We start from the raw sequence: 14,308 nt of genomic DNA on the forward strand, positions 1-14,308 counted from the left end.
TAAAAATTACAGTATAACTTTTTCCTTTGTATTTCAAAGAAGCAAATTATCTATACTCACAGTCCAGATTTTTAAGAAATTACTGATGGTTGATTCTTGTTTTCATCCCCCTCTTATTTGCTTACCATATGTCTCGAACATAAAGCTTGACTAAATTGTATTTAGCAAAATTGATATGTTTCGTCTACTTTAATTATTTCATCCCTTCTGATTATTTGATCTTTGACATTCCTAGGGAAGTGTATTAGATAGCTGGGCCAGCAGTAATCTGATCTTCAAAATAATCTAACTTTTGTTATAGCTCTTTGTACAAAGTAATTAGTGCTGCCAAGGGACTCCCCAATAATGGATATTATAAAGACAAGGAGCTAGGGAAGGATGAAACCATTTGTTGAGTCCCCGCTTTGTGACAGATACGGTGCTAGGGAATGAAGGCGTAGTATGTTTCCTAACTCTCACAACCATCTTAAGAGGAATGTTAACATTTCCCTTTTAAATAGGAGAAAACAGACGCTCAGAAGTTAGGCAACTTGAACTAGACTGTGTGGCTAGCCAAGTGGTGGAGTCAGAGTTCACAGGCAGCTGGTTAGTCTCCAGTTATGTTTACTATGCCGTGTGCACCTTTGACAAATTGATCTTTTGCCCACTCCACCTCTCCAGCAACATTCTAAAGCTATCCATCGCTTTCCCTGCTCCACTAATATATGTAAGCCGATTTTCTTGAATTCAAGACCTCTTAATCTGTATCCTATTTAACTCTGAAATCACACTTCTCACCCCCATAAATCCCCCCCTGTCAGGCAAATTCACTAACCCCTCAACATGCCACATGGAACATTCCTTCAAGAATGCCCTCTTCTCTGCTTCCTAACATCCTACACTTGTTACATGTCCTAGATCAAGTCCTACCTTTTCTGTTAGGTCTTCTCTTGTTCTATCAACGGTCTTTAAGTTTTTACCCATTGCATTTTCACCGGGGTTAGAACCACAGAACCTCAAGCATGGAAAGGAGCTCATAGACCTTTTACTTTCTTCTCCCACTCCTATCCCCACCACAAATGCTGAGCTTGTCTGACAGATGGAAACAGTGAGAGTTAGCGAGGTGACATGAATGTTATAGTCTGGTGGTGCCCAGATTTTCCGTCCTCCGATACTGCGCTCTGCATTTTAACTGCTTCTCTACCTTCACGAGGCACGGACTCCCAGTCTGTTACTATTTATTTCATAGGGTGTGTTGGTTATTTTGCTCTCTCTATATTTTTACATGTTCCTCCTGCCACCACGATTATATGGAAGGTGGGATGTGGTACCGTGTTTCTGGGGCTCCTAGGACCTCATATACATAGTAACTACTTAATGAAAGTATATTGAGAAGGAGGATGGATCATTTTAACATGCCCTCTTCTCACTGACTCCCCAGTGGTAGTTGTTTCATTGTGATTTTGCTGATTTATTTAAATGACAAGTACCTGGCTCTTTAAGGCACTCATGACCTTTAGAAGCTGAGACTCACTTTTACTTGCTGTTTACAAAATGAGCAGCTTTACTATGTTTGATTCCATAAGGTTTGAATATAATGTGTCTTTTCCTGATGATTTTTTAAATTTATTGATAAATATGAGAAAATTTTAAGAAATAAAATGGTTAAAAGTGCTTGAACAAAATTGACCAAACACATTGCCACTACTTTCTGTGTGTAAATATGTATGTGCACGTTTTTAAAAAGTCAGTATTTCCTGGTTTGAAAAGCAACTGAAGGCTCATAAATGCATTTGTATAATAGATATGTCCTCAATCTAGTCATAACTATAAAACATGTTTTCCTTAGTTAAATTTTTCTTTCAGTTTAGATTTTAGTACCAAAAATAACTCATTCAGGTTATTTTAGAGTCTACATCAAAAATATTACAACAAATGAGAATTAATTTCATTTATTGTGTTTTTCATCATTGCTTGATTCCTCTTTAGTTCTTCTACGTCCTTGTTAAATGCTTCTTGCATTTTGTCTATTCTATTTCCAAGATTTTGGATCATCCTTACTATCATTATTCTGAATTCTTTTTCAGGTAGACTACCTATTTCCTCTTCATTTGTTAAGTCTAGTGTGTTTTGACCCTGCTCCTTCATCTGCTGTGTGTTTTTCTGTCGTCTCAACAAATGAGAATTATTACTCCTACACTGAAAAGTTTTTTGATATAAAGACACCTAATTTACTTATGTAAGAGGCATATTCAAATAGCTAAACTGTTTTTATATTTGCACACTTCTTACAATCACCAATTTGTAGTTTCCACCTCCTTTCTGGAAATGTTTCCCAAATATATTACATTCATGTATACAGCAAACAATTCTAAAAGTAGGCAATATTTCAGTAACCAATGTAAAGTGCTTAGTATGATCCCTTGTGAATTGTAAGAGTTTAATAAATTGTATTTCCCTCTGCCATCACCTTTTTGCACTTTTGGGGGTAAATCCAGCATTTAAAAAGCTGTTTGACAGTATTAATCTCCAGGAAAGAACAGAGGCAGGTTTTAATCTGAGCAGTAACTAAGGATTAATTCCTTGAGAGTGAGAACCATTTTTATCAAGATAAGTGTTTATCTTAATGAAAGTTATTCTTACAGTTCTCGACCATTTCCAGACATCTTGAATCCACCAAAGGGACACTGGGCAGATACCACACTATAGCAGTTAACCCTGAAAAGAAAATAAGTACGTTATAGGTCATACTTAACCTATGAAATAACTCCTAAATTTGGAATTTTTGAAATTCAGAGAGTTCTTTAACAACTCCATTAATTTTAATATTACATAGTCATTTTTGAACAAAAGTAGCACCATAAATTAGAATGCAGGAGTATAAGTATATGTATATATACTGCCTAGGAATTTAAAAAAAATGGTCCAACTCCATGTGTGGATAGCCATTTTGGCAGTACATCATGTCCCTGAGAAGTTATAGCTTGACTTATAAAAGATAGAATACCCAACGTACCATAAGAGGAAGGATATGGTCTGTGAGAGACGAATTTGTTGGATGGGTGTTCTTTACTGCCTATACTCAGTAAGCTTTGTAGTTCTCTTGTGGATTGTGTACTTAACAGGCTAGAATTAATTTTCTTTTATAATTGTAATATGTCTCATATTACTTAGTTCACTTTTTTCATTAATTAATTCAAAAATTGCTTAAACAGAGGCCTTGACAGGAGTTCGATTTCATTATTAATTTGCTTATCCCTTGCCATATTTTAAAAAATGTTTCAAAATGCTTTTATGAACATATAATTATAAAAACATGAATAAATAGAATTTTAAAAAATTAAAAGACCTACATCCAGACTCAGTCACAGAAACTGATATAATTGGTGGGTTTGATGTACACCCTCCTCTACCCAAATCAGTGTAGATATTTTTAAAGCTCCCCAGACAACTCTACTGTACAGCCAGGGTTGAGAATCACTGCTTTAGAGTCTGAAATAGGTCTGAATCTCAGCTGTCATTTATTGCATGATCTCGATCAATTATGCAGCCTCACTAAGCTTCTGTTTTTCCGTCAATAAATTTGCCACACCAATTAACAGTTGTAGTAAGGTAACATGAGATAATGAATGTGAAGACTGCCACGTGGTGCTTAGCGTAGAGTGCATACTGACTAAATCATGAATGTCCCTTTGCTTAAGAAAAATGATTCTAGAGCTATCAAGAGGGGCAAGGATTTCTTGGCTGTCTCTCAAGGATAAATACTTTTCAACGTCCAGTGGATTTGGTTGTGACATTATCGGGAAGAAAATAATCTTGGGCTGTTGCTGGGACTGAGGGGACAAAGTGAGGTCTGATGGATCAAAAATTACTAACAAGGCGGTCCAGAGACGGGGGGCTGGGCAGGGGATGTGACAGTTTGAGAGGTATAGCCTTGGCACTTATATACTCTAAATTAAAGTGTAAACATCAGAGATATAAACCGGGTCAAATATAAAACAGACGTGCTCCTCAAAAGGCAATATGTTCTTACAATTTAAGACCTTCAGACATCTCTAATAATCCCAGAGTAAAAAGCTGATGTAAGAACTAAATGCTTGTATACATAAGGGCACTGAATAAATGCTGTCTTACTATCTGATTATCTTGATTAAACAGAACTTCTATCTCCCTTGTGTGTAGCATAGTGCCAAGTGCCTAGAAATTATTTATAATAATAATACTTATTGTATTAGCCAAACATCAATAGAATATTTTGGGCAAGTAATTTCAAAAGGCTGGATAGAGTTAAATATATATATGTGTGTGTGTGTATATATATATATAGATAGATAGATATAGATATGTGTGTATATATATATATATATATATATATATATATATATATATATATATATATGCTATATCTATCTATCTATCTTCTATGCTCTTCTAAAGTTCTTCCAATACAGCAGGATTTTTGTTTGTTTGTTTGTTTTATTTTCAAGCAGCAGGCCATGTGATTCCAAACAAAAAATCAAAGTCAGAAAAAATTCAAAGTAGCCTGTTGATGTGGTTAACATTGAAAAGGTGATATTACATAGGTTTGACTTACCACACTGTCCCGGCCTGCAGAGCAGAGGAGACTGTGATGGCTTTATCAATGTCTTTGGTAAAAATTCCTGCTGATAAGCCATAGAAAGTATTGTTTGCTCTCTTGATTACATCATCTAAAGATTTAAACTTCATGATTTGCTGCACTGGTCCAAATATCTATACCACAAGAAATGAATGAAATAAATCAAAGTAATAGGTTACAACTAAATATTTATTTTGTATTATAGTTATAAATATAAATCTAATATATAAATAAAATATTTATATTTATTATATTTCATGTAAATATACTTACGTTTTATATTAACTATAAGGTACTTGGCACACAGTGAGCAATCACTAAATGTCTTTTTATTATCAATAAAAACAATCAAAACTGCAGACCAATATCCCTTAAACCACAGACCAATATCAACTACAGCAAATATTCCTAAAAAATATTAGCAAATAGTGTTCAGCAATACCTACAAAGAATTGTACACCATCACCAAGTGAGGTTCATTCTAGAGATGCAAGGCTGGTTCAGTATTCAAAAATCAATCAATATAATACATCATATTAATAGAATGAAGGAAAATGAAGGATATCACATAATCATCTCAATTGATGCAGAAAAAGCATTTGACAAAAATCCAACCTCCTTTCCCCCTCAGCAGATTAAAAATAGAAAGGCATTCTGAACCTGGTCAAAGGCAGTTATGAAAAATCTTACAGTTAACATCATACTCAATGATATGATACTGAATGCTTTTTCCCTAAGATAGAGAGCAAAGCAAGATGCCCACTTTTACTACTCTTATTCAACATAGTGCTGGATTTCTAGCAAGTGAAAAAGGCAAGAAAAGGAAATAAAAGGCATATAGATTAGAAACAAAGGAATAAAATTGTCCCTATTTGTAGATGACATGATTGTCTACATATAAATTCCCAAGGAATATCCAAAAATCTTCTAGAGTACCTGAGTTCAGTGATGTCACAGGATGCAAGAAAATATACAAAAATCAAATATACTTGTATATACTAGCAATGAACATGTGCATACTGAAATCAGAAATACCATTTACAATCACTCAAAAAATACTTAGGTATAAATCCAGTAAAACACATATAGGACTTGTTACCAGAAATTACAAAATGCTAATGAAAGAAATAAAGGGAGATATAAATAAATGGAGAGATCTACTATATTCAATAACTGGAAGATTTAACACAATAAAAACATTAATTCTCCCCAAATTGATATATACACAATTTTAACACAACTCCTCTCAAAATTCCAGCAAGATTTTTTAGTATATATGGACAAGGTTATTCTAAAATTTATATGGAAAAGCAAAGGAATTAGCTTAGATAAAACAATTTGGAAAAAGAAGAATAAAGTGAGAGGACTCAGTCTTTCCGATTTCAAGACTTACCATACAGCTACCAAAATCAAAAGAGTATACTCAATATTTTGTAATAACCTATAAGGGAAAAGAATCTGAAAAAGAATATATATATATATATATGAATCACTTTGCTGTACACCTGAAGCTAACACAACATTGTAAATCAACTATACTTCAATAAAAGTAAATAAATTAAAAAAGAGAGTATAGGTAGAGAAATAGACACATAGATCAGTTGAAGAGTAGAGAACCCAGAAATTGATACACACACAAATATGCACAACTGAACTTTCACAGTTGCAAAAGTAATGGAATGGAAGAAAAACACCTTTTCAACAAATGATGCTGAAGCAATTGAACATATAGGCAAAAACAAATGAACAAACAACCTTGACTTAAATCTCACACCTTGTATAAAAATTAACCTAAAATGGATCATAGACTTAAATGTAAAACATAGACTATAAAGCTTTCAGAAAGAATTAAAAAATTACACAGAAAAAAGTTTTTTTGGATTTAGGAGTAAACAAAGAGTAGTTCATAGAGTTGACACCAAAAATACTATCCATAAAAAGAAAAATGGATAAATTGGACTTCCTTAAAATTAAAAACTTCTGTTCTGAGAAAGACCCTGGTAAAGAAGGTGAAAAGACAAGCTACAGCCTGGGAGAAAATATTTGTGAACCACACATCCAAAAAAATATCAGTATCAACAATGTATAAGGGGCTCTCGAAACTCAACAGTAAATAGCACACAATCCAATTAGAACATGAGCAAAAGAAATGAAGAGACATTTCATCAAGGAAGTTATCAGATGGCAAATAAGCTCATTAAAGATGTTCAATATCACTAGCCACTAAGGAAATGCAAATTTAAACCTCAGTGAGCTATCACACCTATCAGAATGGCTAAAATAAAAAATAGTCACAACAAATGTTAGCAAGGATGCAAAGAAATTAGGATCATTCATACATTGCTAAGGGGAATGTGAAATCGTTCAGCCACTCTGGAAAACAGTTTGGCAATTTCTTAAAAAGTTGCATCTACCATATGACCTAGGATTATACTCCTGGGCACTTATCCCAGAGAAATGAAGACTTACATTCACACAAAAAACCTGTATACTGATGTTTATAACAGCATTATTAAAAGTAGCCCCAAACTGGAAACAACCCAAAGTTCTTCAAAGGGTGAATGGTTAAACAAACTATGGTGCACCCATGCTATGAAATACTACTCATCAATAAACAGGAACAAACTATCCTTACATGCAACAACCTCGATGAATCTATAGAGAATTACGCTGAGTGAAAAAAAGCTAATCCCAAAAGACTGCATGAAGTATGAATCCACTTACGTAACATTCTTGAAATGACAAAATTACAGAAATAAAGAAGAGATTAGTGGTTAAGAGAAAGCCAAGGGTTGAGGATGGGATGGTGTAGGAAGGATAATAGATTTGGCTATTAAAGGGAAACATGAGAGATTCACGTGGTGATGAAATGTTCTGTGTCTTGACTGTATCAATATTAACATACTTGCTGTGATATATTATAGTTTTGTAAGATGTTACCAATGATGCAAACTGGATAAAGAGTACATGGGATCTTTCTATATTCTCACAATGGCAACTGAAATCTACAATTATCTCAAAATAAGGAGTTTAATTTTAAAAAACGGCATATCACTTTATTCTTTTCCAATTATTTTCAAATATATTATTTCCAAAGGAGAAAAAGCAACAATGAACGTGGAATTGTATTTTCTATTACTTTAAATCTGTGAAGGAAGCACCTAGAAATTGTTAAGCATCCTGATCTGCAGTGGACTGGAGGTTCTTGGCCTGCCCAATGAATTCCTGACTATTTTTAGTCTTAATAAAAAATAAATTAATCCTTTATCAGTATTAGAAATGAAAAGTAACATTTATTGGAAAAGGTGTTCAAAGAGCTGAGAATGTTACAGGAATACTTTGTATACATCCACACAGACAAAATATGGCAACAAAGGGAACAGAACAGAATGAAACCATTTACCTCCTCTTTGGCAATGCGCATCTCATCAGTAACATTAGAGAAAACCGTGGGCTGGATAAAGTAGCCTTTATTCCCCCATGGACCTCCGCCACACTCCAGTTTGGCCCCTTCCTTCTTCCCACTTTCAATGAGGTCAAGTATTTTTTCATATTGTTCCTTATCAATCTATTTGAAAAATATCACATGAAAAGGAAAAAAAATAGCAACTCGTAAAGATAATACTTTGCCCCGCCTGTAAATAAAGGTTTCAAAATGCTAGGCTATTGTCATTAAGTTAAATATTCAACCAAAACAGCTGACAGAGGCTCAGATTTATTGTTGGGTATATTTTATCTCAAGACTTTTCTGGAAAGAAACCTTGAAGATAAATATTTGTATTTAGTGTTTGTTTCACAGCCATGTAAGAGAAGTGTATTGGCACTGCAAACATGTGTAAACCTTTTCACACACCTGTCATTTATTTACAGGAAGAAATGTCTGTTAATCATCAACCACACTTACCTGGAAACTGTAATCCTAAATGAAATTAAAAGGTGAAAGAAGAAAAAGAAAACTTTGATACTGGGTTAATTAGACATGGCAGTTGGAAAGCAGATGCTTTGTGACTTTAGGAAGATTCCTCGACCTCTGCTTCTCTTCATCCTGACCATCCCCTTGTGGCAGGGTCCATGCTGACCACAGCCTGGTTATCCCACCCAGTTTAGGTCCCCCTGGGGCAGTGAGTAGGTCTGGTTCTAATTTCTGACCTGTCCTGATTGTTGCCAACCTGCTTTGTTAAATGGACCACATCTAAATATATTACAAGAACTACAGAACTTAAATGGTTTATTTTTACAAGGAAAAGAATGACTACAGAGTTCTAGCTGGGAACATCAGGAGTCCATACCTCTCCTCCATGCACTGGAATTGGGACTACCTGTTGCCTCAGTCCCTATTTGGGGGGGTTGAAGGATTGGGTGATTCTTGGACTCCAAACCACTGGTGAAGACTGCCTTGTCTCAGATGTGGCTAGGGTTAGGTTTTAAAGGAAAAACATTGGAGATCCTGGAGTTAAGGTGTGAGCCTCTTGTCAATTTGCCTTGACTCTTCTTACTACTTAAAAACTGTTGTTCTTTATCGTCCTCTTTGACTCTGCAATCTCCCCTATCTTCTAAATCCCAGGAAAAGTTTTCAAAGTTCTCACTGCACACAGTCCAGCTCCATATCCAATTAGATTAAATACTATTTACACATATAACAAATTCTTCCTTGGTAAAGTCCTTTTCCAATCTGATTTCAAAGACCAAAATATACATTTCCTTAAAAAGTTGGAAATAATCAGTATTTTCATTTGAAAAAGAAGTTATGATATCCACATATATATATAATTTTATATTATAAATTAGAATATATATTAAAGCTTAGTAAATGAGTGTCTCTTTCCATAAGCTCTTTCTTATAACAACAAATGAGTATTTCAAAGGGTAAAGAAGCTTCAGGGGCTTTTCGGTCTTTTACTCCTCAAAGTCCCAACGTATCTACTTTTTCTACTTATTCAGTGCAACCTGTGACAAAAATGTTTTCACTTATAAAGTTTAAATTATTATGTTAAGTAGTTAGATTACTGGATTATTTACTTAAGAACCCTATGAATGGAAATTTTCTTAAAATGAAGTGTTCTAGCTCAATTTTTGAGCCTCCGGTTGAATTGTGCAGATCCCCTGATGGGGGAAAATATTGCCCAACAATGTTTAATATTAAGTATCTTCTCTTCCCTTCCTCTCTCTTCTTCTTTTCTTTCCTCTTCACATATATATTTCTTTTTATCTATCTATCAAGCTATCTATCTATCATCTATCTTATGTCTGTTTGATAGATGTGTATCGCAAATGGGAAACGTGTTTACTTTTACATAGATAGATAAATAGACAGATTGATATTTAGAGAAAGAAACAATCACAGCTAAAACCTTAGAATCCCATCCTTTTTTAGAATGGGAGACCAAGTCAAAATTGAATTTAATACATGTCTTGGCATCCATTTGGAAAGTTACCCAATATGATCAAAATTAGCAACTACTTCTATGTAGTTACTAAATACAAAGATAAATACAAAATATAACAAGATTAGACTTAACAAAATGTTTTACTTCATTTACCAGTTAAGTTATTTTAGGGCTTTTAGATTTCAATATTTGGTATTGCCTAAGTCCTAAAATTTTCTTACTTGGGTATCTTGGCCTGAGCAGGAAAATCCAAGACAGCCTTTTAACTTTCTAGACTGTAAGCTCTATGAGATCAGGTAGAAACTCTGCTCTGGATCAAGACCTCAAAGGGCAGGAGTAAATTTAGAACCAAAGGTCCAGGAGCTTGAAAGCAGACAATGAACAGAGAGCTGTGTAATGAAGAGGGAAGGGTGAGCTTTGGATAAGAGAGACACTCTCGTTGACAATGGTTCTAAGCAGACAGAAGAAAATGGGAACCCTAGAGGATAACTGAGCTTTAACAACTAAAATGGGAAGTTTGCCACAAAGCCAGGAACTCGGGACTTTTTAGGACACTCATGCTATCTTTAGAAGGTCAGAGTAACTAAAGACTTTGGAGAGAATTTATAGAGGTGTGCCAGCTGCCTGTATCTGGGGATGGAAGCCGAGAAAAAGGATTGATGCTGAGGAAAGAATAAATAATAGGATTGTATAAGAACTTCCAAGTGGATAGGAACTGTAAATAGGGATTCAGAGGTGTACAGATTGAGGAAAACAAATTTACAGCATTCGTTATGTTTCCTCACATCTTTAATTTCCAACATATCTCTTCAACTGTTTCTGGATGTGATAACCGGGCAACACAAAACCAGGATACTTTCTTTACCATTGGGAGTTAGATTCATTGTTTTTTTAATCACCAAACTGATACAGTATTGTCACCTGGGAAGATATGTGAATGGGAAGTAATCGTATTCAAGTAAAACCAGGTCTAGAGAAGATACTTTATTCTTGTGCCTGGTGAACGCTGTTCCGTCTATTTTACACTCACCTGAGGGCCTTGACTGACGCCTGGGGTTAGAGGATTTCCAAGAACATACTTTCTAGCCTGCTCAACACTCTTTTGAACAAACTCATCATAAATGGATTCTTCTACAAAGAGCCGGGATGCAGCTATACAACATTGGCCCTGGTGGTAGAATACCCCGTGGTGTGCAAATGCAACAGCACTGTCCACTGCAAAGAAGACATTCATGTTAAAGAAGAGATGTTTTCTAAAGATTACATATGTTTATACATCTTTCTCAGAGGTGATATGGTGGTATAAAAAAATCAGGAGTCATATAGTCATAGATTCAGTATATTCTACCTCATCAGCCAGGTGACACATTAACCTTTCTGATCCTTTATTTGCTACTAAAATGATAGTAAAAATAGTAGACTCTGAAATAATAGTGGTTATTAATACAACTTTAATATGCGCAATTCCAAGAATGTGGAAACTATCCTAAGATCAAATCTCACTGCAAGTGATTTTTATAAATATCTCCATTTATAATTAGACGACTGTGAATATTTCTTTCAGGCCTCAGGTTTTAACTAATGACAAAGAAAATATAAAATATCCATTACATTAAATAAGAATTTAAAAACATTCTTAGATACCCTAATCAATAGAAAAAGTGATATTTCTGAAAACAAAAAACCCATAAACCCCCCCAAAACCCCCAAACAACTAATATTCAGAATTGCCCACCACCTTACAACCCTATTCTATGAAAAAATTTTTCCAAATTTATGTAAAGTGTGCCATGTTATTTCATATATGCCTATAAATTCTTCTTATCTGTTTATTTGAGATGGTTGCGTGGGTCTTAAAAAGAGGAAATAGTTTGCTTCATTAGTAGATCCTAAACAACCAGAAGAAAGTTTTCTTTGCATTTTAATTTTCTAAATGCAGAAGATTTAATTTAACATTGTAGCAATTGGATATTGTTATCTTTACTTTGTGAACTAATCACATCCGCTTAGTTGTAGTGAAAGCAGTTTACAGGAAGATTTGGTAAAATCAGAAATCTTGTCATGTCTGTAGAATGTATAAGATAGTGTGCTCTAAAAAGCTTCAGGTAAGATCACAATAACAACATAAGTCATCTGTGTTGCTTGCCTCAGACCAATAACGCAGCTCTTAAAGAGACAGATGAACGTTTGACCTTATTTTTCTGCTGGAAATAATTGTGGGATTCTACTTGATAATATAATCAGGATGAACCTAGGATATTGTATAATGGAGTCACATCATAATTAGAGATTTAATATATATAAATTCAACTACACCTGCTAGAAAAAAATGAGAGAAATTACTTAAATAGTAGGCATCCTTTTCCTCTGGCCATTTTATTCAATGAGCGTGTGACCCAGAGAGAAGGGAGACGACAAATGTGCAACTTGCTGTCTCTCCAGCTGGTCTCAGTCCAACGTATCTGAGGGTATCTCACCATGCTTAAGGTGATGCTAATATTTAAAGGTATGGAATTAAGAATATACATTATGGCCCCTAAATGCAAAATAGTTAGTTTCCCTAGAGTTCAGCTGAGAAAATAGCAATCTATTCCAAACCAAGAAATTGTGTCTGTGTTGGACTTATCTAGGCGTTATAACTTTAGGACAATTTAAGAGATTTTTAAGAGTAATTTTGGACTCTGGTTAATGCCTTACACTTTGACGTTAGAAGCAAACCCTTCACTGTATGGCACTACCAGACACCAAAAAGGAGAAGGGTGAGAAGCGAGCAGAGTGACTTTTACTCACGGTCGGCATCAGCAAACACAATGCAGGGACTTTTTCCTCCGAGTTCCAGGGTCACCCTCTTCAGATTGCTTTTCCCAGCAGCTTCTTTGATCATTTTGCCAACCTGAAATGGAGCATTACAAAGGAGGAGGCTTAATCTGCTCTCATGAAGACAGGTTTCTTTAGCAATTTAAATTTATATGATGTTTGTGCCACAGTTACGTTTCATTAGGGAGAAATGGCATTTTTCCAGATTTGGCACTTTCAGATACCAAAGACTCCTCCATCCAAGCATAAACATATGATGGATCATGAAAACAGATATATTGAACGTGATAGCTGATCTTGATGTACATGATCTTGATGTACATGGCCAGACAGGTTATTTTTCATTTTAATCAGAACTTCATCTTTCTTCTGATCAGTCTGACATATCATGATCCAACCATAATTTATCTATTTTGACTTTTCATCCCTCTGTTGAAATCCAGAAAACTCTATCCAGACAAAGTGGCGTATTTACCAGCCTCGAATCTCTCTCTGCTTCTCATTTATAATGAGACCCAAAGGTCTTACCCTGACTTGGGCTGCCTCCAATCCTACCCTTCCTTAGGGTCCAGCTTGTATCTTAGCTCCTCTTTGAAGCCATCCATGATGACTCAAGGTGAACGTGACCGTTTCTTTCTCTGATCTCCAATAAGTGCCCTCATGAGGACTCGTTTCAGAGTTTCTCTTGGATTGTATTATTTGTATAAATATCAGTTTCCCAAACAGATGTTGCCTCCCTGGTAGCAGTGACAATGTCCTATCATTGCATACCTTTTCTCAGCACTATCTGTCAGAGTGGGCTCACTTAACTATTGATTAACTGATATCCCCTCTCCCCCATGTCTCTCGCTCTCACTTTCCCTCTTTCTCATGCTGTCCTCCACACCTTTGAACAGTGGAGTTAGGAGAAAGAAATTGGGTCTGTGTTCTGTGCTGCTACTTCAGTTAGCTGGAATCCTACTGTTTTTGTTTTTTTGTTTCTTATTAATGCTAGTGGCCTGTCTTCAGAGAAAGAGTTTTCATTTTTTTGCTTTATGGATCACTTCCTATGATGATTAGTTTCTGCAGTTCTTTATATTTTTCTCATTTCTAAAATCTGGCCTGTTTTATAATTATTTCTTCTTTCTTTCTTTCTTTAATATAACTATTTCTTCCTTATTATTTTTTATTGAAGTCTTAGTACACTAAAAGGATCTTTTCTTTTTACAAGATGATTCATTTTATCTTGCTTCTTTTATTCTCTGGATTTCTTTTCTTCCTCAACACATCAGATTTTAAGAAAAAGTTTCTATCTCAAACTGAATAAAAGTTAAGTAGACGCTTGCTGAATGTGTGTTTAAATTTTGACTGTTGAACCGACTACTACTGTGCATTACAGAGTAGAGCATTAATTAATCTGCTAATGTTTTCATCTTATTTAAAATCTTCATGCACTAAATCAAACCCTTAAATGTAGGTTAATAAAAATAAACTAAAAGTAGACTGGCAATGGAGAAACCTGTTTGAA

At 34.8% G+C, this 14,308-nt stretch overlaps 1 protein-coding gene across 1 annotated transcript in view; it reads right to left on the reverse strand.

Annotated features, from left to right (window-relative positions):
• Positions 1 to 14,308, reverse strand: part of ALDH1A1 (aldehyde dehydrogenase 1 family member A1) — a 54,499-nt gene that overhangs the window by 2,958 nt on the left and 37,233 nt on the right. Inside the window, exons 8-12 of the mRNA XM_082401456.1 lie at positions 12,775 to 12,877; positions 11,015 to 11,199; positions 8,001 to 8,165; positions 4,574 to 4,731; positions 2,623 to 2,697 (exon numbers count right to left, since the gene is read on the reverse strand). Of these exons, the coding sequence (XP_082257582.1) occupies positions 2,623 to 2,697; positions 4,574 to 4,731; positions 8,001 to 8,165; positions 11,015 to 11,199; positions 12,775 to 12,877 (686 nt within the window). The remainder of the gene's footprint in view (positions 1 to 2,622; positions 2,698 to 4,573; positions 4,732 to 8,000; positions 8,166 to 11,014; positions 11,200 to 12,774; positions 12,878 to 14,308) is intronic.

The sequence above is a fragment of the Balaenoptera borealis genome (assembly GCF_965194805.1).
Source record: "Balaenoptera borealis genome assembly, chromosome: 8".
NCBI classification, from domain to species: domain Eukaryota; kingdom Metazoa; phylum Chordata; class Mammalia; order Artiodactyla; family Balaenopteridae; genus Balaenoptera; species Balaenoptera borealis.